Source organism: Biomphalaria glabrata, chromosome 5 (assembly GCF_947242115.1).
Source record: "Biomphalaria glabrata chromosome 5, xgBioGlab47.1, whole genome shotgun sequence".
NCBI classification, from domain to species: domain Eukaryota; kingdom Metazoa; phylum Mollusca; class Gastropoda; family Planorbidae; genus Biomphalaria; species Biomphalaria glabrata.
Genome location: NC_074715.1, coordinates 25,129,404 through 25,155,268, shown reverse-complemented (window position 1 = coordinate 25,155,268; position 25,865 = coordinate 25,129,404). Strand labels below are relative to the sequence as shown.

Sequence of the window (25,865 nt, the reverse complement as noted above, 5' to 3'; positions counted from 1 at the left end):
ACCAATCAACGTATAGATATGGACACAATGAGTTCCCCCACCTTTTCTGTCCCCCCCCCCCCCTTCCAACAGGACGGCTTAGCGTGACCTCCGTGACCGCTCGTAAGCTAGTCAAGAGAGGAAAAAACAACAACGCAACGGGTTAAATGCGTATTTGCGTACTGACGGTCATTTTTGGGAGTTTTTGCGTAATGAATACGCATTTTGCGTAATGGTAGGCAGGTCTGCTATTACATTTTAGTAAAGAAATAAGGTGGGAGGAATCCAAGCCTGCTTTTTTTGTGCCATTACAAGAAACCCTATTTATAATTTTCCCAAGACAACATAACAAAATGACATTTATTCAGAGATGTAGATAATTAACAAATAGGATACATAAAATAAGAAAAAGTAAAATAATTACACAGCTTGAATGAAACTAGAATCAATGCAACAAGACAATTGAGCCAAGAAGACTAGAATACTAAAATGATTTGTTATACGCGTCTATAAGTAGGAAAAAAGAAAGCCTTTGTGTAAGTAGTGTCAAGTTAGGAAAGCAGGGATGACACATCCTACACATTGTACAAGTCAAAGAACATTGAGATCAAAGTTTTAGCAACACAGTCTGGACTAATACAAGCAATGAAAATAAATCCTTTCAATACTGACCAGTTTGTATCTGGAGGCTGTAATCTGTGAATTATTTATAGGTGCTCTTTCTCTCACATTGACAAATGATGCCTCACTGATGACTAAGGTACAAATGATATGAGCCCAGTGGCCATCCGTAGTTGGCTTGAGGGCACCACCTCGTAAGCAACACAAATGACAAGCCTAAAGAAAACAACCAGAGTGAATGGATCACAATGTTTTAGATAATGTTGCGAGTATAAAGTATTTCTATCACAAGAACAACTTACTATTTCTTCTGGTTTGTCTTGTTGACACACTGTACACGTCCAGTTCACACTTGATGTACATTTCAGTTCACCATAACAACCTGAAGCAAAAACAAGGAATTTTTTTTTAACATGCAAAAAATGCTAATAAGCATATAGATATATTTGTTTGTCATGTCTAATAAATAAGTAGAATTTTTTTTTCAAGCAAAATAGGAATTATTTTACTCTTTTAAGAACTTTTGAAAAATAAAATAATTAAATCCAAAGCGTGAAATTTGTTGCCTATCTTTAGTTTGGTAGTGATTTGATTGTATGTTTAAATTAAAGGAAAATGTATTGTTAAGATGCTGCTGCACTGTTGTTCTTTCATACTTGCTACATGTCCTAAATGTTTATCTCTTTCTGCTAATTGCTTGTTTTATTTTCTATTAGCGCCAAGTTTGTTTTTTTTCTGTGGAGTTTTGAGTGCCCATGTTAAACTGGATGTAGCAATGGTTTCAGCGTTCTCGTAAACACATGGTCCCCAGTTAGGTTTGACATTCACATTCTATCAGTTTATAGTTCTATTAGCTGTAACGTCTTGAGACACCCATCACAGGCAAGGCACTAGAAGAGATGGAAAGCTTCACCTATCTTGGCAGTATCCTTGATAAACATGGAGGAACAGATACAGATATCAAAGCCTGCATTAGTTAAGCTGAAGAATACCAGAGAAATAAGCTCCACCAAGATGATGCTTTTCAACACCAATGTGAAGCCAATTCTACTATGAAGCTGAGACCTTGAGAACCACTAGGTATTCATCAATACCTGCCTCAGGAAAAGTCTTTGATGGATAGGCCACAACCTTTCACAGGTCTGCCTCACCTGTATCCAGATCACAAGAAAAGCCCTCACCTGGAACCCTGAAGGAAAGTGAAATACTAGATGCCGATGGGGACAGTGGAAGAGACATGCCCAAAAACAAGATTCCTTGAGAAAACTGGTTGGTAGCCTATGCCCCTAATGGGACTACAGGAAGAGATAAGATTTGCTTTAAACTTTAAACTGCAGTTGCAGAACTTTATAATATAATATAAGCAAAAAATGTTCACTACTGTATTTTGATTATACAACAAATGCAGAAATGTGCTCAAATCACTAAGGTATGTAAGAAAATAAGAATATATTTTATGTTGTTGCCATTTATGGTTTGATAACAAAATGTACACATTTATTCCTATCTGCAATGAGATCAAATTTAATAACAGAATCCTTGTTGGTTCAGTTGTCAAGCTGCAACACAATTCCTGCTTGATGCTGATTATGTATAAAGTCAAAATGAATTTTCTTCTTGTTCATGTTGTTAATAGCATGTAATTACTCAAAATCAAAGGTTGGATCAAGTTAAAAAAAAATATTTTTGTTAAATCTGAAGCTTACACTTGTTCTTTTTACAAAGCATCAACTCACCCTGGTAAAAGATTTGTACGTTATTTCTCCCACACCCAATCTTGGATAAAGCTGAAATTTTGAATTTTTTTTTTACCTGACAACACAAAAATCAATTTAAAAAAAAAAAACCAATTAGTTAATTAACTATTGGTAATTTATTATTTTGTTTGGTATGTCAAACAATGGAAAGAATTAGTACTTGACTGAAGTGGTGGTAAAGCTGAATTAATTCCTTTATAGGTCTGAGTCTTAGTGAACACAACATGAAAAATAGGATGATACTATAGAAACAGTAGATAACTATACAATCTTCCATGTTCATAAGCTCTCCACTTGTAGAGTGGTTATTGACTGAGAAGGCTTGAGCCATGAGTTCAATTCTGGTCGTTCCCCATTTTAAAACATTTTTATAAATGCTTTTTTATTGTTAGTATAGATCTATTACAAATTTAATTACATGACTGATTCAAACTAATTGATACAACTATGCTAAATATAAACTTTATTTTTTTTTTATAAAGTGTTTTTTTTTTTTTTTTCATTTTTAAGTCTTACTGGCATTAAATTATTAAAATGTTTTTTTTTTCTCTAAATTTATTTTGTTTCCAATATCTGTATTACCAATTCTGTTAATTTTTTGTGTGCAACACTAAGCAGGTCTAGTAGCTCCAAAACATTGTCAAAAATTTAAGCTTTACTTACTGGCATGGACACACACATGGCAGATGTGACACTGCAATAATGTGCTCAATCCATCAGCATCTAGTGGCGAGTAATCACAAAAGGGCTTTGTGTTGATGGCACTGATAGCAAAGGAAACCTCTGGTATCATTGGCAGGGATTTCTCAGGAAGTTCTTGCTCACTTGTCTGGTCAAGAACATTGCTCGAATCACTATCAGTCTGTTAATAGTTTTTAATACAACATGAAAAGCATGCCATTTATTTTTTAGTGAATTATTTCACCAGAATCTACTGTGATTGAAATAAATCTTCATAATTATTAATTCTTAGCCAAGAGTAAGTTTTATTATTTCATTGCCAGAATTGACAAATAAGAATAACCAACTTCAAAGAGAGGTAGAGAACCCTTTTCAGATCTTGCGATCTATGAGGGCAGATGATGTAAAGCTCATATGTTTCTGTAGCCAATTATTAACTAGGGTTTCATGTGGCCAGCACAAAGACTTTACTTTTCCAAATGATTGTCATGGACCCAATTGAATAGGAAGTACTGAGTGTGACTATTAATTCAGAAATTCAAAATCCCAGTCTTCACCTGGATTAGATGCCCTCAGTTCAGAAGCCAAGTGTTCCTCCCACCTTCAACAAAGTTAAGATGTACATTTTTTAAATCCACTTGTCAACAGTCAAGAATATATTTCAAAGTATGGTACCTAGATTCAACTAAACATATAAAAAAGAAAAAAGCCAGTATAATGAATGACTTACATCCAGCCTTTGAAAGAGGGAGCAAATTGAACAATGTGGCCGTCTCCTTGATATCATCTTATTGTACTGTTGTATTGCTAACAAATTATGTGGCTCAAACTGCCAAATCTGATGTAAGGGCTGTGCCCAGATTTCTTCTAATTTTTTATCTGACTTAATATCACCTGATAAATGTAAGAAAAAATGATAGTTTTCAAAGCTGGAAACATTTTATCTGCACTGCAATGAGCTACATTATTTTGTCAATAAGTATGAACTAACCTAATCTAGATATGGACTAACCTAATCTAGATGCAGAAGTTGCTGAAGAAAATGAATTTCTCTGTGACTCTATAGTTTCTGCTGACTTATTCCTTTTGTCTTCATTGTTCTCACTATCTACATGTTGCTTCTCATTGTTATGTTGTTTTTTACTGTCTTTCTTTTTACGCTTCTGGGCAATCTTATATATATATATAAAAAAAAATTATTTGAATTGAAATTTTAGTTTGAAGATCTGCTTGACGCCATAGCTGGTGTAACCACACAAAAAAAAAGTATATTTTGTACCTCACTTTCGAGCTAAGTCAGAGATGTCTAACTGTAATTCATGTTACTACCGTTGTCTTAACTCTTTCCCTCCTAATTGATGATGCCAACATTGATTTGACTTCATTAAACCAAATTGATTTTTAGATGTATAAACTTTAATTTGTGTTTTATAAAAAAAGCATGCATTCCCCTATAATTCAATACCAACTAGAACATTTTCTGATAAACAAACAAAAACGTTATTGAAGTTTAATCATAACAGGACACAGCAAAATTCAAATGAGCAAAATGAATAATTCTATCGAAATGAGGAAAATAATTTAAGGAAAGAGTTAAATTTGAAGAAAAAAAAAAAGCCCTAACTCTTGTTTATATATATATAACTTTTGTAGAGTGTGTACTTAGAGCACCTGCTTTGCATATATATATATATATATATATATATATATATATATATATATATATATATATATATATATATATATATATATATATATATATATATATATATATATATATATATATATATATATATATATATATATATATATATATATATATATATATATGACATCACATTTTAAACCAATAATATTACATTTTCTTTTAGGAGAATTTTAGGATTTGTAATGAAGAAAATGTTTCTGTTTCTCATTGGCTTTCATTCATTTACTTTCATGTTTCAGTTGAGATCATCCACTTTAGAATAAACCTGACCCATTTTTGCTAGCATTGTATTTGGTGGATTTAACTATGAAAGTAAAACATGCTCTTTTGTTCACTGGAAAATGTCTTGGCCAAGGTATTTCTGCTAGAATTCCATCTCCCAGTTGTCTTAAGAGTTGCTAACTTCAACATCTAGAAAGTGTACACCATTTGGTTCAAGTCAAAGTAACTTAGAGAATCACATGAAAACATCCATAGCTTAACAACAACAGCCAGAATTCTTAAAATGGCCAATAAAATACAACACAAACACTGTTTGTAACTTAACTGCTCAAGAGCCCTTTCCGTAAAACCATTCATTACTAATATCTACATAATAATGCTTTAGCTACTTGTGAATCTCAACAGCACCAGTCAAACGTTAAGTGTTTAGAGAAAGGAGAGAAGGACATTGAATAAATCAAAGCTTAACAAATAATGGGATCAAATGTTATAATAAAATATATTATATTACAGTAAATATATAATGTATATTAACTTATTATAATAAAAGCATGTAATGTTCATTATAGTGTCATTATTATTTCATTGTTATTAAATTACAACCTCTAGTGTATGTTTTAATAGTGCTGTGAACAATGCCCAATACAAAATAAACAAGACCATGAAAGCATATTGTACAGTAATAGCACATATCAACAAAAAATACAGTTATATGTCAAATTCACAAGAAACATCCAAAAATTCAAAATTGTCTATATCCAACAAATTGAAATTTTGATTTGATTAATCCACAGCAGTGGCTGTTTAGAAACCAAGCACAAATTTTAGGTACCAATATAAAAATAATTTTGTTTTTCAATACAAAATTCCTTTTGTTTTACTGCAAGGTAATGCTGAACTATGCTCATTTTTTCAAGGTGTGCAATGTGAACAGAGATGAGCAAAAGGACTACTTTTTAGAAATGAAAGAAATAGAATGAAATATTTGAAAATCCACTGAGTAAAATAATTGTAAAAGAAGCTTTATATTTATAAGTAACAAAGATCTGAAGCAGAACAAAATACAACTACTAACTAGCCATGCTACTCAGGTCTTCATGTCAGACTGGTATTCAATGAAACAAAGAGGTAAAGAGACAACAGCCAAAAGAATACCAATTGGTAACAATGTAAGTTCATGCAACAATGAAACAAAGGTTTTCAACAATGAACCTAAAATCATAAACTGGGTGGAGTGGTCAGAATCACTTCTACCTGTTTACCTTTGCTCACACCCTGTTGATTTCCAGTCTGTTGTTGAACAATGACTAGATGTGGTGGGGTGTTCCTCTCTTCTGTCATGCACTTTAGTGTCTTTTCATTGGTCAGGAGTGGAGGCTTTTGATTCCTTATAGTTGGTTTGAATGTATTGACTTTTTTCCCTGGCTTTTTAGTATTAGACCTAACACTGACAAACTGACTGTCACTGGAAGGCAGAGCCGAGTTGATGGGAAAGGAAGGAATCAACCGTGATGTGCAGATTAGAGGCTGAGGAACTAACTGACGTGAAACTGGGCCAGACTGTAGACTAAAGAGAAGCTTAGAATTTGAAGACAAACATGATATAGAAATGCTCTTTGAATTAGATTGAAAGGAACTTAGTTCTGGCTGTGGCCTCACCTGAGCAGACAAACTGGATAGGTCTAAACATTGAGATTGACTGGAGGATTCAGAATTTGGTGAATCATCTATAGTTTGAGTATTCACATCTTTGACTTTACTGCATTTAGTTTGTTCAGACTCATGGAGATACTGAAGGGTATTGTCACTTTGTTCCAAGGCAGTTGTGTCACTGGTAGTGACTAAGGTGCTGCTTAAAGTCTCTTGATTATTTTTACTATCTTCAGTGTGATATGTTGATGGTAATGTTATAACTCCTGTACAGCTTCTGTGTGTGGTGTCACCAGAACTATAGAGTGTAAGGGTTGGCATTTTTTCACTGAGAGCTGGAGAAAGTGATGGTGGTCGAGACTGGGAATGGGTGGTTGTTGTATTTGTTAGCTCAGTGTTACCTTGTGTACAAAATAAGGATATTGGTTTTTGGGGTGTCAGAACTGGAGCTTGGTAAGTACAGTCTAACAACTGAGGAGACAAAGAGGGAGCATCATTAGGACAGTCCACTGTGTTGACCTGAAGAGGTGATAATCTTGACACCTGACTCACTAATGACTGCAGCCCAATGGGAAGAGTTGATACTATCTGATCACCTTGATTAGAGACTGTTAACACCTGATTCTGCTTACCAAGAGACACTGATGGTCCCACATTCTGTTCCCTAGAAGAAAACTGAAGCAAGGCTTCTGCTGCACTTATATTGCTTGCAGGTGGGTTTGCTTGAGCCATCTTTTCTTTTTTTTTCCTTGGACATTTTCTTTTGTCTACTATTTTGGCAGGACTTTTCAAAACTTGTTCAGACTGAGAAGAACTGAGAATTTGTTTACTTGTATCAAAAAGTGTATTATCTACAATCTTCTTGGCTGGTATTGAGTCAATCTGTTTCAATATTCCTGTGGTATTCTCTGTTACATTAGGTGTATTTGAATTTCTATGAAATATACTCATCTCAGGCCTTTTTAGTATGGAATAAAGTGAACTGCCTTGAGGTGTAACAATAGGTTTGATAGATAGCAAGTTTTTAGACTGATCATCTTTAGACAGATGCTGTTGAGGAAGCAGTTTCATGTCAGAAACAGTTGTTGAAGGTACAATGGTTACTTTAATTGGTTGTTGTAGCTGGTTTAGTAATAACGAAGACATATTAGATTCAGGAACATGTTTGTTGTGACTCAATACTGATGAAGGTGCATTTGGATGGTAAGCTGGCTTCACTATACTAAGTGGTGTGGAGTGAGAACTGTTTGGCTGCCTGATCTGATAAGCTGTAGGCCTGATAGTTATGTACGGAGTTCCTTGAGCATCACAAGGTAAGCTATTCATTCCTACTCTGTTGAAAACATGTGTTTGTGATGAAGTGGTTGGAACTAATCTGGGATAAAAGTACTGGGTCTGATTGGAAATGATATAATGCTGACTGACTCCAACAGGATTCATTGTTTTTCCCAAAACCAAATGAGAATTAGAATTCAGCAAGCTATTTTGATTACTACTGACTAATTTCGGAGCAGTTCCAGTAATGCCTTGTGATGGGACTGTATTGTGAGATGTTAGTGTTGACTTAAAAACTGCTGTTTCAAGAATATTATTGACTGTAACTTTAGGATCAGTTACAACTTCAGGTTTGTTTACCTGAATGGAACTGTCCAAGACCATTGATTTGCTAAAATTTACCTTAGCATTTAAAGGTAACAACTTTAAGGGTAAATTATCTTCTGACAAGGATAATTTAGGGCTTGAAGAAAACAAACTTTCTAAATGATTTCCCTTATTAGGATAATTTTGTAAACAGTGTGGTGAACTTTTCACTTGGCCCTCAATTACTGACACATTGTTTTCTTTAACTAGTTGATGTCCATTGTTTACAACCAAAGGTGTAGCTTGTTTCTCATTTATGTAATCTGGCTGAATGTTGTACAATGATGCTTGTGTGGCCCCCACATGAAACTGCTTAGAACCAAGATTGACAACAGATGTATGACTGTTGATTGGTACTTGATGTCGTGTTTGAACATTTGTAGGAAATCGTGTTTGGGCAATGGTCACAGGCAGAACTGATGGTCTTGTGAGGACAACATTCAATGGATTAGTTGTTGATGAAAGGTAGGCTACACTTGCAGGAGCAGAGCCTTGTCTTATGTTAGGAACAGACAAAGGAAAAGTCATTGGCCGTGATGCTGGAACATGAATGGGATGAATGACTGGTCTCGACTGATTCAAGCTACCATGACTAACTTTAGCAGAAGTAATAGTGCCTTGGTTTACACTAGATTGTGCCACAGTGGTATTACTCTGGCAACTGTTTTGGTTAGCAATCACATGGCCTGGCTGTGATATCCCAGCAGAATTGAAACCAGCAGTTGTGTCATTCATTTTGTTGATCACTGGAGGGTTTTCTACTTCTGTTTTAACAGAACTAGTGTTGATGGTGAAACCACTCTGAGGTATGATTACATTGTGACTAGTGGTCCCCTCTAACTTTACTTGAGTAACTGTTGTTACTGGCTGTTTCACTTGAAATCCTGTCACTCCAGCATGAATGGCAGTCCAAATACAGCTTTTCTTTTCAGGTTTTACATGGGACATGAAGGATGAAGTTGTCCCATCTCTTAGTGACAAAGATTTCAAATCCGTGTCCCGCCCTTTTACCTCATCTTCAACCAAAGGCTCTTCTTTTACTTTGGGCAGATCAGGCATTATTGTCTTCAAGAAAACCTCTTGAAATGGAGACATTTTTTTGGGAGAAGGTATAATCTTTTGAAATACTTGTGGTGGCTGAGGAAGCTTGAGATATTTTTCAATTATTTTTTTTTTAGACAATTCATTCAGTTTTGACTCATTCTTCTCCAGGGATTCTGAAGGAGTGTTATCTGTCTTAACACTCGGCTCATCAACAGATTGTAATGTATCAACTGGCATCTCAAGTGACTTCTTCATTTTGGATTTCTTCTTTGGTACCGGACAAACAACATCCGTTTCATTGAGGGCTTTAGATTTTTTGACAGATTTTGTTTTTACTTTGGCTCCAGATACATTTTCAGGCTTTGATTTGAACACCCCATTTGAATCTTCAGCAACTTTCTCCATGCTAGACTTTGGGAAGTCATCTTTTAAAGGATGGCGTCTTGAATGTGCAGTGCCTGAGCTGTTTGCTTCAATTTTTTTCTTGGATCTGAAAAAAAGACAGGTTAATTTGTAGATTTCTTTTTAAAATATTCAGGTTTCAAGAGTGCCAGACTTTGTCCAAACTTGCTAACATTTTACAAAAGATATAAAAAATACTATTTAAATAAAAAGCTTATATTTAACGTAGTTGAATCAATAAGTTTGGATCAGTCATTTGTAATACATCTAGACTAACAATAATAATTATGTGCGATTACAAATAATTTTACCAATTGTTTCTGTAAAGGGGTGGGGGAGAAAGAAGGGGTATCTGGGTGATGGCTTTCTAAATACAATTATATAAAATAAAAATGAACAACCTGAATTCGAAAACCCAGGGCTAAAGCCACCTCAAGCCAAAACACTAACCACTTACACAAAAATAGGATTGTTAATTTCAAACTTTCCTCTCTACTAAGTATAAAGGGGGCTAATTCAACTTACACCACCACCTCAGTCAAGTACAATTTCTTTTCCTTATTCAAGATACTTAACAAAATAATTAATTACCAATAGTTAATTAACTAATTGGTTAATTTTTTTAAATTGATTCTTGTTCTGTTAGGTAAAAGAAATAAGTGTGCAAAATGTTCAACTGGATCCAAGGTTGGGTGTGGGAGATATAACATGTATAAACTTTTGACCAGACTGACAGAGTGAGTTGATAGAAGCTTTGTAGAAAAGAAAACAGCAGCTGACCTATTATTAGATCTGTTCCCATCTCTATGACCTTCAGGATGAGGTGCAATATCTTTGCCCTCCTTCCACAACTCATAACGGTCTGGCTGATATTTCTTCACAAAAATATCCATTGATATTTTGACTCCATCTCTACGACATACACACTTTGAAATACAACACAAAAATAAAAAGATTATTTAATTATTCAATTTTTTCATTTTTAACTTTTTTTTTATGACAAAAGTGTGAGTTGATAATGGGAACTTAAACATAACAATAAACAACAATGAGTTATAAATATAAAAAGTTCACCCTTGTTACATGACATCAATTGCAAAACATTACACAATAAACTAAAATGAAGACAGACTAAAAAGTAATTCTGAATTACCTGCAGACATCTTTTACCATATTCAATCCATCTTTTTGTAGCAAAGTTTGTAGACTCAGCACAATTGTATCCATGGTTATAACCAGCATGATAGCCATAAGGAAATGTAATCATGATCTCCCCTGCTTCTTGAGTAATCTGTTAAAAAAAAATACTTTGAATATGTTTTTGCGTAGCTTATAATACAATATAATATATTAAGTAACTCCAACTGTCTATCCATTGGCAGGATTCTTTTACATGTTCTTTTTTACCACTTCCCATTCTCGGATCAAGTTGATCAAATTATTCAATGTTGATGACACCTCATATATCAATAAAAAAAAATTAAACAATCAGTTAATTAATTAGAATTAATTAGTCCTAATTAATTGATGTTTTATGTAGAAAAGGGAAATGAATATTGCAGTATTGAAAAAATGGCTTTAATTGAGCAGTTCATTCCCTTTTATAAGCCTTTTTTTTTTCAAATATTTTTTTTTATTTTTGCTTGTTTGAATATCTTAACAGTAAAACTGTTAGACATTATTACATTCTGAAAACCACACAACCTACCTTGTGTACTGGGATGGAATATTTCTTCAGGATAAATGGGGATATGAGAGACATTTTATGTCGCAAAAATGCTGGACATTCACTAAAACTTGTAGGGAAAAATCCTGTGGATTCAAAAAATTATTTTTAATAAGCAATTATAATATTACAAAAGCACTTGGCTATGTAAAAAAAAAAAATAAACTATATCTAAATGCTCATTTTGATGAAAAGATCAGATCCACTAAATGACAAGAACAGAATGTAAAAAAAAGTAATACATTTACCTTGAGCCAATCTTTCCAGCCTTTGACCATGCTCTGGAGGAATGGAGTACCATGACTTAGGAGCACCAAAATGGAGATAATTGATACTATACAAATCCATGTCTTCTGTGTGCCAAGCAAATGTTGTTTTCCACATGCCAAAATAAAGATAAGCAGTGCAAACCCCTTCAATCTGGATGCCATAATCATTTTTCACATGATCCAATATGGTTCCTAAACGATTGATATTCCAGTAATCTTGATCATCATCTGTAATAGATCCATTGATATCTGCTCCATAGATAGCAGCACCAAATGTAATATTTTTCCAATACTTCCTCTCAAGGTCTTCATAATCAAAGTGGTTTGGTGTGCGGTACCTGTGACCAAATAAAATAAAGAATTTAGAAGGGAAAAACATTAAAAAAAAAAAAAAATAAAAATAAACTAGGACTGCTTCAATAAAAATCAAAGATTACCTGGGAGAGTTAGCCATAGCTTCAAACTCTTTCACATGCAGGGCTTTTTTCTGAACATTAAACTGTGTATAGAGACCTTGGTGTCCAGTAACAATTTGCTCAATGGGAGCAGGAATCATTAAGTCTATGTCATCATACCCATTTTTCCTGGGGACCCACTCTTTTGGAGGTATAATCTACAAAACAAAAAGTGTATATGTTAAATCAACAAATGTATTACTTTGTTGGTTGTTTAGTACTTTTCTTTGGCATGCATTTGCATGATAAAACTAGAGGAGAAAGTTTATGTACAATAAAGTTTTGAATTTCAAAAAGAGACATAAAAAAATGTGTGTCTGAACTCATTCAAATGACTTTTACTTTGTCTTTAGCAATTATATATTTTTTAATGGATATATATATATATATATATATATATATATATATATATATATATATATATATATATATATATGATTTTAAACAATTTTGATTTTTACCTTTTAAATACAAACCAAAATATTAAAAACATGATCTTTTCTCCCCCCCCCCCCTTTTTCCCAATGCTTTACAGAACTATCAAAGGCTTAAAATGTTTGAAGAAAAAAAAATTCTCCAAGCAAAGCTTTTATCTATTAGAAAACAAAATTAATCAAAGTTGTCTAATAATGTACATGATATTTTAAATTGCAAACTTGAATTAATATGTATAAACATAAACTGAATTTTTGGAAATATTGCACAGAACTCTGCTACTTTGTGATTTAACCCTACCAGTCTTAAGCCACTGAAACAAACAGTTCCCTATACCTGAGCATGAAATGAAAATCAAATTTTTTCGTATCAATCTATCTCTTACTGTATCTTCGAAGTACATGTAGTTTAATTACAATTGGTTGGTCATGTTTAGAAAAAGGTACACCATGCATAGAGCCATTTTGGGCATTACCAAAAAAGCAATACACACTGTCATGACTTTTGATAAAATAGTAAGTGTTTGTCACCTTATTATACCACCCTAATTTCATCTTCAATGTTTCAGGTAGTGAAACTAAATGGCTGAGAAAGATGCTTGTTATGACAGAAAACTGCATGTAGGGAGAACCTACACCCCCCCCCCCCCCAACAGCCAGATCAATCAATTTACTTAAAAGTAATATCAGCATTTAAAGTTAAGAAACTGACATCATCACATAATATGAATATACCTTTGCCAAACCCATCTTGTGAGCACCACATGATTCAATGTATTCGATATATTTATTGAAGTCTTTAAATTCTTCAAAAGTAGGTCTAAAAACCATTATTTTGTCTGGAGGAGCTGGGTCAGCCATGTTTCTAGCAGAAACTCTCCTTTAGAGATGGACAATTTTCTGAAAGCAAAATATAGATAAATATATGTTTGGCATGAAATTCTCTCTCTCTCTCTCTCTATATATATATATATATATATATATATATACAAATATGTTTACAAATAGTGCTAACAGCAGCAAAGTTTTAAGTGTTACAGCTTCTGGCACCCAAAAGACTCCCGTGGAAGTACTGACTGGAACTTCTCTTTGCTTGGAATTATGTCCTCTGGAGCTGAATCAGCTTCTGCGCTAAATGGTGAGCTGATGATATTGAAAACTGTTTCTTGACGTATTTAAAATTTGCTTTTAAAAATTGCACAATTAAGGAATCTAAATAAATTTTACTAGAAATAGTTTCACTTTTCAGCTAAGGAAAATGACTAAACCTGTTTTCTTTCGCTTGCTTGTAGAAATGGGAAAGCCTTGTTTGAAAAGATATAACATGCATTTACATTTCATATGCAAAATACCCTTTGCAATAGCAATTATGAAACACGTGAAATCTGTCTTCCACTCTTCATTAGAAATATTGGTAACAAATTAACAGTCAATGTCCTTCCTTGAGATTTTATATTGTTCTCAATGCCTTGCCCATGCTAAGTTGGCAGATACATTGGATTACTTTGTTCCTAAATCGGAACTACCTGTGGTTAACACCCCTAGCTCTAGTAAGTTCGATTGATATGTATATTATAAAACAGTATGTTGAAATTTTATGCAGCTTTGTGCAAACTTTCCTGTTTAGAGTTTATGGTTGGGATATTTTTTATAAAAAATATATTTCAAAAAAAAAAAAAAAAAAAAAAAATAACACTCAGTCAAAGATCGAGCTCCATCAGTTGTTACATTTGCAATCTTGTTCCAAGCCTACACAATATTCAACACAGTTCTTCATAGCATTGAATAAATACTGATCAGAGATTGTGTCTTGAATTGGGTGTATTGATGTATAGCCAAAAAGCATAATCTTCGTTTACTTGAAACTTTTTATAAGACAGTTTCAATAATTCATATACATATTATTTTAAATATATTTGCATTTTTATATGTATATACCGTGGGCACACCTGATTTATGTAGGTGTCGGCGCATAAAACAGGCTGGCAGTCGTAATTTGCCCACCCCTGACCTATACCCATAAACCATGCTACCATTGATTTACAATCATTTATATACACCTAGAAGTGATTTAAAAAAAAAACACAAGTTTTATATTATGTATAGTCCTGTAGAAGTTAATTTAGTGTGAACATACTAGGCTGAATCTACAAGACGATAAGCTTATACATAAATTAATAAAGAATTTCCCATTAAAATGGGGTAGAATATATATATATATATACAATTTATTTATAGATACATTCACTGTTTGTAAAATTGACTTGATGACAGCGTGTCCAGTCAAATGTTTATATAAATTATATTATTGAGTTAGTTTGTAGCAAGATCCCAGGATTTATACGCCAAAAAAATCTTTCACAAATAATTTTTTGCAGTTAGGAAAAGAGAAAGGTTCGGAGAGGAAGAATAATTGAGAGAAAAAAATTACAAATTGCTGGAATTCTCTGCTAAGAGATGTAGTAAAATTACTAATATCTTGGCCAGTTTAGTACAACCAATTCAAGAATCTTGATAAATCTCAATGATTACACTCACGAATGAAAATTCACGCTGTCATTTAGATAATGAAGTATCACTAACTATCCACTAAGATGCAGAACATTCAAATTCCTCCTGAATTTAGATATGCATGTGTGCCTTCAACTTTCTAAGATTTTTAACAAGTGACTCAAATCAACATTCAATCAGGAAACATTCAAGTAACTTGTAAAAGAAGTTTAGATAAAGGCACATTGAAATATTTAAATTTAAAGAATAGGCTGAAATTGTGAAAAGCATCTGGACACAAAAAACTTTTAGGGCCGATTTTACACTCAGTCCGCCTATGGGAAAGCAGTATTACATACAAATGTTGGGATGGTACATAAAGACTTTATAAAATGTAAAACTATTAGTATTAGAATAACGATATATTATATTAAAATTATAATTTAAGCAAACTGGAAATTCACTGATTGGCCTGGAATTGAACACTGGGCTACACAATTTTTTTCAGTTGTCTACATTCTAGGAATTAATATTATATATACTTAAATATATATATATATGAGTGTTTCTCCAGTACTGGTGCCAAAAAGTGTCACATTATGCTAAAAATTAAAGTTGAAGTTTTTGGTTTCATTTCAACTGTATTCACTTCTTCAACCAGTTCACTTTAAGAATTTATCAATAGAAAATGAATTGCAAGATGTAGATTTTGACAGCAGTGTCTATTCAAGGGGTACCCCCTTTTGCGTCACAGGTGCATCACCGGGACACCACTTGATAATTTAACAACGACCAATTGATAAATTCATTGTATTTTAGCATAATATAACTGTCTTTATTGATATTAGTCTTTAGATACTGAAATTTATGCTTTTGCATAGAAAAAGTGGATTTGAGCTCAATTCAAAATTTGGGACACCGTAGCACCTGTGACACTACAAGTTAAAGTTTTTTTAAAAGATATTCTGTGAGAATATAGAAATTATTTTATTTTTGCACTAAAGTGATCCATTAGACTTGTTATTAAGTTCACTATTCTAGTCATATAGTACCCATTTGTAAAAATGCTGCTTTAATTTCACAAAATGTCGCGGGTGCTTCATGGGACACCATTTTTTAAAATAATGTTTATAAGTTTATATTTTTGTCTTATCTGTGCACAAGTGAATGATCATTATTATTTTTAATTATTGACAAATATATATTTTATATCTTTTGTTAGTTTTAACACACAGAAAAAGGTTTGAAAAAAAAAAGAAAGAAAAGAAAACACATAAAACTGTACACAAATTTTATTTGACAAATTCAGAAATCAAAACATTCCACTCTCAAACTATTGCCTTGGTATCAACATCACTTCAGTAACAATCCTGTCTGCATACACTAACTGTATGTCCTATATTTCTTTAATTTCTGTGCCTTTTTAAAAAATTATTTCTGCGCTGATCATCCAGGACTTCTATCACAACTCCTGTTAGAAAAAATTACCAGCAATGTTGAAAAGTTAATACTTCAATCTAAAACATACTTTGAACTTGTTTATTGAAATTAAAAGGTACACAGTGCAAAAAATTATACCTGGATAGAATATTTCCCCATACTTGACAATCACACAGCTATTTACAATGTACTTTTGATGAGTGAAGAAAATTGTTTGGGCCTGAAAAAACAACAACATGGGGCTGAAATACTTAATTTCTAAAATGAGTCTAAAATTATTTAGCAAGGTATATTATTAAAAAACAACTTATACAATACAGGTAACATAAGATTCAATGAAAATGTTTAAAATGTTTATATGTAAAAGCTCTTTACCTTTGAATTTGAGCATATGGGACTGACATCCAAAGAGTCTTCAAGATTTGACTGAGATTGCACTACTGAAGAAAAAGAAACAATTTCATTTAGAAATCAATTACGTAATTTTAAAATGAATAATGTTTTTTTCTCAGATAATTGTAAAGTGCTATTTAAAAATAAATAAATACAAGTACTTACCATTTTGTTTCTGAAGTTTGAACACCTTCCAAGAGCCACATATTTCATCATGCAGGCACTGACTGCCATATGAATTTCTGTATGGATAGCAGAAACAGCTTCTATTTCTGTAAGCAATAGTGTTAGGTGTAATACCTCTCACTAGGTCATTAAAAGATCCTTCTTTATTTACTGGTCGCCACTTTGATACCTTTTGCAGTGTACCATCACTCTGAACATACTCATCCGTCATCTTTGACCACATACTATACTCCACTCTGCTAATTCATCTGTGCAATTTTTTAAAGGCTCAATACTTGTTAATTAAATCCACACCACAGTTGCTACATGATCTTTCAATGCACTGCAGCTTATGAAAACAATTGGCATTAGTTCTTGGGCATAGAGTTAAGTCAAGTGATGAAGCTGGATTTATTAATGTCAGCTCTCTGTGTCCTTTTTTGATCAGAAATTTATTAATGCCCTCTATATAAAGAAAAATCTTCAAACACAACTCACATAAGCAAGACTGCATCTTATGTAAAGTAGCTTTTGCATGAAACGTTTTCCTGTTTGAGCACTAACAGATGATTGAGAGGGATCAGTTCCCTCTACTGTAAAAAATGAATATTGTTTCCAAGGCATTTTGTGCAATGCAATCACGTCATTTTTTTTCTTGCAATTTGTTCTGATTTGCACTTGGACATAAAACTTCTTGACCAAATGTTAGAAATGAGTAGCACAACCTCTGAGTTTGTTGTACTTACTAAGGATACTGCAGAGTACTTGTCTATGAGCACTAGACATCTGACTTTTTTTTTTGCTGGTGGAGTGTAGTTAGGTTTTGATACTTTCTTTAATGTTGTTTAGAAGGATGAGCTTTCTTCTCTCAGGTAGGCGCAGAAAGCGTATGTCATGGACAGCTTTTACTTTTTCTTGGGGAGCATATTTGTGTGAGACCATCAAAAACTGCAGCATATTTCTTGGGTGACCTAGGCAATTTCATCAAAGCCCTTGAAACAGCCATTCTTTTTGCCACTGGAGTCTGGAATCCAGTACCTAGTGATTCACCAACCTCTGCTGAGATGACATTAAGTGGACTATTAGCTTGCTGTTTTCTTTCTTTGCGTTTTCTGTTTATCCAAGCTTTTTCATGTGGGCTTAACTAGGCCCTGTATGCAGCTTTTCTCAACCTTTCCTTTTCTCTCTGCTCTAAAACAGCAACACGTGTTAGAGACTCAGGCTTTGATGCTTGTAAATTTAGAGTCTTTCTTGGCTTGTAGACGCCTTGAAACTCTAACAGATACTCCATTACTGAAATCTGTAATTTATAAAAAATGTATAAGTATCTAAATAAATAGATCTATTATATATAATATAGGCCTACTAATAAATTTCATAAACATATAATATATTATATATTGGTGCATTATTTAAATCTAGTCTAGTAATGCCCATAATTGCTTGATAGGGATAGACTCAATCAATAGTATAGGACTAGTACTGTTAATTATATTAACTTAAGTTATAATCATTCAGTGGTAGACTGAAAGAACTGAATATAATATAATTGAATATACTGTATAAACAATACAATGGAAATTAAGTGCAGGTTAAACCAAACTTTGTTTTAGATACTATCTACATTTTAATATAGAATAGGTCTATAATATAGATCTAGTCTCTAGATATTTTTCTAGATACTGGTCAATTTAAAGAAAAATATATTATTAAATCTAAAATTAGATTCTAAATCTAGTCATAAATGATCTAGTCTAGAGTCACTAGTCTAGATTCATAAAAGATCTAATGATTTCTAATCTAATAATCTAGTTTAGATCTAAATCTAGATAGTGAATTAGATCTAGACTGACTAGACTGTCACTAGACTATTCTACTCTACTCTAGGTCTAGATCAAGACTCAAGAGTAAATCTAGCTATAATATAATGAATTACATAATTAGATCTAGATCTAGAGTAAATCTAGATAATGAATTACATAATTAGATCTAGATCTAGAGTTAATCTAGAGTAAATCTAGATTTAGGTCTAGATTTCTAGATCTAGAGTTAAGCTCTTTAAAGTTTTAAAGACAAGTGTCCGAGATGCGCCTCAAACGAAAGATCTAATAGTTCTAAATCTTATTTACAGTAATAAGTAAATTTTAATTATTTAATATTTCTTAAACAGTACCGCTTTATTTCTTTTAGATGTAGCTAATATTATCTGACACTGTAAAATCTTTAACAAACTATCACTAAAATCTATTTGGACTTAACAGACGCAAACTAGGACACCATTTGTAAACAAACGGAGTAGTGTCCACTGAAACGCCCCAAACGATGTAAAGTAAAATTACAAAAAATATAAAATAAAAGATGTCAAAAAATGTTCATTTAAAATGATTAATTATGAAAATAGTTTATTACATATATTAAAATCATTTAATCTTAATTAAAACTTCCATGAATACAGAAAACGTAACAAATCCTGAACTCGCATTAGACGCTACATGTGACGCCATAATTTAAGCATGGAAAACACCAGCACGGGGTCCCAAGGAGCGCCTCAACGCCTAATCCAATTTACTTCTCAAAATAAAAACAAATTAATTATTTTAAATCGCTACACACGTCTACTATTACATCAACATAATTGTTTTAGAAATATAAACTTTTTGTTTAGTAACAGGCTTTAAAATTGATTAACTTTACGATTTAAGACTAAATTGTGTTCAAGACGCTTCACGTGACGTCATGATTGAATGGTTAAATTTAGTAACCTCGTAATAAAAAAAGCACTTCGATTTGGATATTGCAATCAAACTTATTTGTAATAAGCTTAAATTTCAGTAGAATAATGAAATATCTACGTACCTGATGGGTTGTTGATTCACAAAAGATCACAAAAAACAGATTAAATGAGGTTTTTGTGCAAGATTGCCGGCGATTGATCGTGTCGACGCTTGAGGCGCATCAATGGTTTATTGTGGGACACGCTATTGTTTACGTACTCCTGTTAATTACTACGCCAGTATTTCCAGCGGAAACGGCACTTCTTTTGTTCTACACAATACCTGTGATGCTCAAAAGAACTCTCATTCATAAAAAGTAGTGTTGTGGGAAAAATAATCCCATTCTTAACACACGCAGCACAGGCGCTTCATCTGGGACACCTCGACCTATTTTAAGCTCGTTATGCATGTTTAGAAAGCTTTTAACAAAAAAAATACTTTAAAAGAAATCTTTAATGCTTGTTGTAACAGAAATGCAATGTTGAGCATATTATTTATTTCTTGTTTACAATTCATAGAGGATTGTAATTCCGTATAAAGTGGGACACATCGCGATGCGCCTCAAACGCCTTTTTGTGGCCGTGTTTAATCAATATTTTAATAACCTTGAGAAAAACTAAATAATGACATTGAAATATGAGGATCTTGTTAACATATTCCAACAAAGATGGAAGTTTTATGCCCCTTGGTTTTAGTACGATATTAATTCAATCATACCATGGTGTTCCGTGTTACATCAAAAGCTGCCATTTTGGGTAGTAATTTCACACATTTTTTACAATTTCAATATTTCCCTAGCACCTTATGAGCTCAAAATATCAAAATTTATAGATTAACCATTTCTTAATGCAATGTAATGCAAATTGTCACATTTGAATAACAATCTTATGAAATACGGACTTTTTAGTGAACCAACACCTAGTTGTAACCAGTACTGGAGAAACACTCATATAGAATCTATATCTAGTCAATCTAGTAGACCTGTAAATACAATATATTATATAAATAATCTAGAATTCTAGATCTATGATTTTATGATCAATCCATCTAGATCTAATTCTAGATCTAGTTCATTGGTAGGTAAAGTCAATGTAGAATGTAGACTTTTACCAATAATATTACATAGATATAGTTACAGTGACATATAACTTATAGTTATAGTAATAGTCTATACTAGACTAGAAACTAAGACAGAGCCTGACACTGTGACAGACTTACAATAGATTAATATTAATAGACAATAGACTGAATAGACGTTAGAAGACTAGGCTGACATAGAAATAGATCTATAATATTCTATAATAATAAGAATAATCTATATATAGAGAGATTCTATGTAGTCTAAAGTCTAATTAAATATTTTTTGTAGATCTAGAAACTGGACTCTTGTATTATTGTAAAGATCTATGGATCTAGAATAAATCTAGATCTCTAATTTATTATAAATCTATACTTTTTATTACTAGTAACTAGGGGTGCACCGGATAGTCCCTCCGGCTCCGGCTTCTGCCGAATATCCGTCATTTTTTACTATCCGGTGCTATTCGGCTCCGGTCGGATATCACTACCGGATAGTAAAAAATACACCTATTTAATATGCATAAAGTGGACCTCGTTCCATTAATGTCTGTTGTAGAATGTATTAATGTTTATATTAAAACAAAATAATGTGCTTAAAAATAGAGCCATTATGAATATGCACCAAACATCGTTTATTATAAAGACAAGGCGTGTTAATAACTTAATATAAATAGAAATGAAACTTTACATCATAAATGCACTTTACATACAGAGCAGCAATGGCTGACACTTTTTTCAATTTGTCTTGACCTTTGAGTAGGTTAGTTAACATGTTAAAATGCTACATTCCTTGACTACGTCATGCTGACCAGACGTCTGTCTAGCGGTGCGAGTATATATCCAGAGGAAGAGATGAACAACTCCCAACCCTTTTTATTTGTTTAGTCCATCACATTGAGTTTTTTTTTATAGGCAGTTGACCACAAGTTAAATACGATGGACGTAGGTTTAATGTCAGCGTATTGACACTCTCTAGAGGTCACACCTTTCTAGGGTACTGAGTTTGTTTATTTAGTAGTTAATCTTTATTAGGGGGGCTGGACTACAAGAGCCACACCTCTAAGGTAACTAGGTATATTTCCAGATTAACTCCCTCCCCCTTTTATTTGTTTAGTCCATCACATTGAGTTCATTGATTGACAGGTGACCCCAAGTCAGATACGATGGACATAAGCACTCTCTAGAGGTCACACGAGGGAACTATGTTTGTTTACTTAGTAGTTAATCTAAATTGGGGTGGGTGGGGGGTGGCCTGGACTTAAAGCAAAACATCTACACGGGTATCCGTACAAAGAGTTTGCTTATTTGGAGAAAAATCTTAATCACGTGGTTGGTCTAGAGGCCACACCTTTTCAAGTGTGCTACGTTACTTGAACATAAATCTCAATTAGTAAACTGGACTAAAGATCACACGCATCTAAACGAGTGACCTTTAGCTACACAGAACACAAACCGCGAGACTATATAGCCCAGTAAGCCAGTAACTAATTATTTTGTAGAAGACACGAACAGGGCTATCTTTAAATGGAGAGCTAAACACCCCCTACTCTTTATTTTATTTCTTTGGTCATTGACACCCAATTTATTGATAGACATTGACCATTTTTAAGCCAGATTGAAAAAAACGCAACTTGCTAACAAAGGATATTACACTGTCAATAAATATTAACGTTAAATAATTTTTCTAACGTGTTAACTTGAATATTACTCCTGCAGTTAAGTGTCTTGATTTGATAACAATATTCTTAATAATTTGTGACAGTCAACTCCTTGTTATTATTTATTTTTTTTTTATTTAAGATGCGTACTTAGCTACTGTGTATCAGGCGAGGACGACTTTTACATACCTGACGTTCATAGAATTACTATCGTTCCCTTTTGTAACAGTTACTGAAACCACGAATAAAATAATTAATAAGTATTAATTAAGAAAGATGTTTCAAACATACGATCTTTGCATTTAATGTTTCTTACGTACGTTCTTTGCACTTTAAAATAAAACAAAGATGTGCATGTTTGCGTGTGTGTATTTTTGCCTTGTATTAAAACCTTTAGAAAGAAAGCTAATTTCATTATTTAATTCTTTTGACTTAATAAATAACGGAAAACCTTACAGTAAATTTTTAAATCGCATAAAATAAATTGAACAATAGTACCGCAGTTAGATCTAGCAAACAAAGAAACAATATGCTGGAGTGTAAAAAAACAACAAAAAAAAACCTTGACCTCTAACTAGTGGACGGGTATAATGTATCTATATGCTTGACTGACCATGCCAATGTGTTGTCTTTTTTGACTGACACCCAACTCTATTGCGTGCGTATGCTCAAGGAAAAAACAATGCTTGATGGTTAACACAAACAACTATACACACTACTCTAGGACTACATGTGTAGACTCACTAGGTATATCTGACCAGGTTGTTGCTCTGAAATGCATGAACACATACATCCGACCACTATATAAGGCAGATTGCACTTTACTTATGAGAGATTTACATTAGTAATTAGTTAAATATATACTAACATTATTTACATTGACCTTCCTACACATCCTTTACAGTTGGTGGTATCGTACATACAGACACACTCATGCTATACAGATTTTTAGAAATACTGTTAAGTTTGAATAAATCAATCAGTAACAGAGTTTGAAAAAATAAGATATATAAAAGGAAAAAAAATAAAACCAACCAATATAGGTATGTTATTTAATAGTTTCGTAAAATGTTCAGCAACACAAGCTATTAACAAGACACTTAGGTATCCGGCTCCGGCCGAATATCAAATTTTACTATCCGGTCATATCCGGCTCCGGCCGGATATCAAAAAGTACTATCCGGAACACCCCTACTAGTAACTAGATCTAGATTTAGATCTAGAAGACTAGAATTAGTAGAATGACTAGGACTAGATTAGAATGTTTATATTTATGACTTTATGATATGTTAGAATACTTAGTTAACTTAGAATCATAATTTGTATTAATAATAATTAAATAATATAATCATCATAATCATGAATTTAATTTAGAATTACCATGAAATTTGATGAATTGAAAGATGATTGTTACAGATTGTACTTGTAGTTGTAGACTTGATGATTTGATGTGCAGAGACAGATTAATTAGATCTAGACTAGATAGTAGATCTAGACTATTCTAGACTATCTAGTAAAATAATCTAGATCTAGAAGAATCTAGTCTTGAGTCTAGATCTAAATAATCTAATCATATAAATGACTCTAGTATTTAGAATAAAATAAGAAATGTTTGTGTTCCCCCACCCCTACTCCCAATTGTTTTCCCATTCCACATTTTATTTCCACAATAAAAGATGGCGTTACAAACTGACCTACTAACACAGTAGACACTACTGACTACATTTAGAATATAGTATATAGATCTAAATAATGTGAAAGTCTATAGATCTATAATAGTATATTATATCTATGTTGAAGCATACCGAACATGATTAAATCTTATTAACGAAATTAGCACATGATTCTAACACGTTGATTTATTTGCCCTATACTAAGCATACAAGATCATGGGGATAATGATCTCAATGATACTGTAGTTACTGTGTTGCGAATGTCCACAAAAATCAGCCATTGCGTGTGTTGCAAAACACACGACAACCAGATCTAGATCTAGATCTAGGATTATTGAAAGAATATGGATCTAATACTACAGAACAAGTTTCTGAGGTTGTCGACCGGCATTCTGATGCAGCATTTTAAAGTAAAGATTAATGAGCATTAAGCACAACATGAAATACTAACTAGTATGTAGATCTGCTTGTATCGATTAATACGAACATAGGATAATCCAATAAGTGAATAGCACACAAAACACATTACTTTGAAGACTCAAGAACTATCCATGACAAACCGAAGCACTCCTAAAACCAAACAGTCAATAGTGCGCGATAAAAACTTTGTCTTTAAACATAATATGATTATAAATATATTACAATTGCAATGATTCAGTGTTGTTTGAAAAATAAAATTAAAATAGTTCTAAATTTGATTTCGTTTTGAACTTGATATTTGTAAAGGAATAATATATTTTATCGCTACAGCGTATGAATACATGTGTAAAAAGTTGCTTGAATATTAATATCAATATACTGCCAACTAAAAAAAAGTCTATGCCTAGTAGATCTACATTTTGTTTTCACAAATTAAAATGAATGCTGATGCACTAGGGACTTAACTTTAATTATTGAAACAGAGCAACCGAAATAAACTGTCCTTATATCTATATAAATAATATAATAATATTGATATATTCAGAATTTAGTGTAGAAATTCGCGAAAATCCACAAGCTCCATATTTACCATTTGTAGGCCTATTGACTTTTCGATATATTTAATTCCCAAACAAGTAAAACATGACTATATATAATGTACTTAGAAGAAAACAAATCTTATATTAAGTGTAATTGTATCAATTAGTTCAGATCAGTCATGTAATCATATCACATATGCATGATTGACCCAGAGATATAAATCTTTGCGATAGAAATATTTTTACCAATTATTTTTGTTTTGCTTTTAGCTTTCTCAATGCGATATGAACCTAGAGCTATTACTTTTTTTAAAATCTGGACCAGTTAGAATTGTGTAAGGGGGAAGGAAGAAGGGGTCTCTTGGAGAACATTTAAATAATTGTTTTTAAATGTATAACAAATTTTCACTCAGGGATCAAGAGTTCTCAAGGGGACTAATATATTCAACTTGTAAAACCACATCTGTCAAGTACGATTCCTTTCCCTTGTTCAAGATACTAAACAAAATAATTAATAACCAGTAGGTAATTAACTAATTTTCTTTTCATTGATTCTTGTGTTGTCAGCTAAAGGAAATAATTATATAGGCTAGTTTAACATGGGCGTAGCCGGGGGAGGGGTTGGGGGAGTGGATAACTTTGTG

General features: G+C 32.7%; 2 protein-coding genes across 6 annotated transcripts in view; both read right to left on the bottom strand.

The window, feature by feature from the left end:
* The window catches only part of LOC106060082 (mucin-4-like), a 30,015-nt gene extending 5,144 nt beyond the window's left edge, over positions 1-24,871 (bottom strand). Inside the window, exons 1-14 of one of the 4 annotated variants that reach the window (XM_056028382.1) lie at positions 24,714-24,839; positions 22,779-22,821; positions 13,325-13,489; positions 12,138-12,313; positions 11,680-12,038; positions 11,414-11,517; positions 10,859-10,996; positions 10,486-10,631; positions 6,628-9,793; positions 4,051-4,210; positions 3,769-3,932; positions 3,021-3,219; positions 903-982; positions 652-816 (exon numbers count right to left, since the gene is read on the bottom strand). In XM_056028382.1, coding sequence (XP_055884357.1) covers positions 652-816; positions 903-982; positions 3,021-3,219; positions 3,769-3,932; positions 4,051-4,210; positions 6,628-9,793; positions 10,486-10,631; positions 10,859-10,996; positions 11,414-11,517; positions 11,680-12,038; positions 12,138-12,313; positions 13,325-13,450 — 4,983 coding nt within the window. In that variant the 5' untranslated portion in view covers positions 13,451-13,489; positions 22,779-22,821; positions 24,714-24,839. Of the gene's footprint in view, positions 1-651; positions 817-902; positions 983-3,020; positions 3,220-3,768; positions 3,933-4,050; positions 4,211-6,230; positions 9,794-10,485; positions 10,632-10,858; positions 10,997-11,413; positions 11,518-11,679; positions 12,039-12,137; positions 12,314-13,324; positions 13,490-22,778; positions 22,822-24,394; positions 24,553-24,713 lie in introns of those variants that run through there. The other 3 variants (XM_056028380.1, XM_056028383.1, XM_056028384.1) reach the window with 3 other exon arrangements.
* Positions 16,357-20,794, bottom strand: LOC129926158 (uncharacterized). 2 transcript variants are annotated; one of them, XM_056028385.1, is made up of 4 exons: positions 19,934-20,794; positions 17,078-18,377; positions 16,895-16,959; positions 16,357-16,739 (listed from the first exon to the last, which is right to left on the bottom strand). In XM_056028385.1, exons 2-4 carry the CDS (start codon positions 17,319-17,321, stop codon positions 16,584-16,586), a joined length of 465 nt encoding a protein of 154 aa, XP_055884360.1. In that variant the 5' UTR covers positions 17,322-18,377; positions 19,934-20,794; the 3' UTR covers positions 16,357-16,583. The 2 variants fall into 2 exon arrangements, with proteins under 2 accessions (XP_055884360.1, XP_055884361.1); XM_056028386.1 differs by having other exon boundaries at positions 16,357-16,550; positions 16,658-16,739; positions 17,078-20,792.
* Positions 24,872-25,865: the final 994 nt, after the last annotated feature.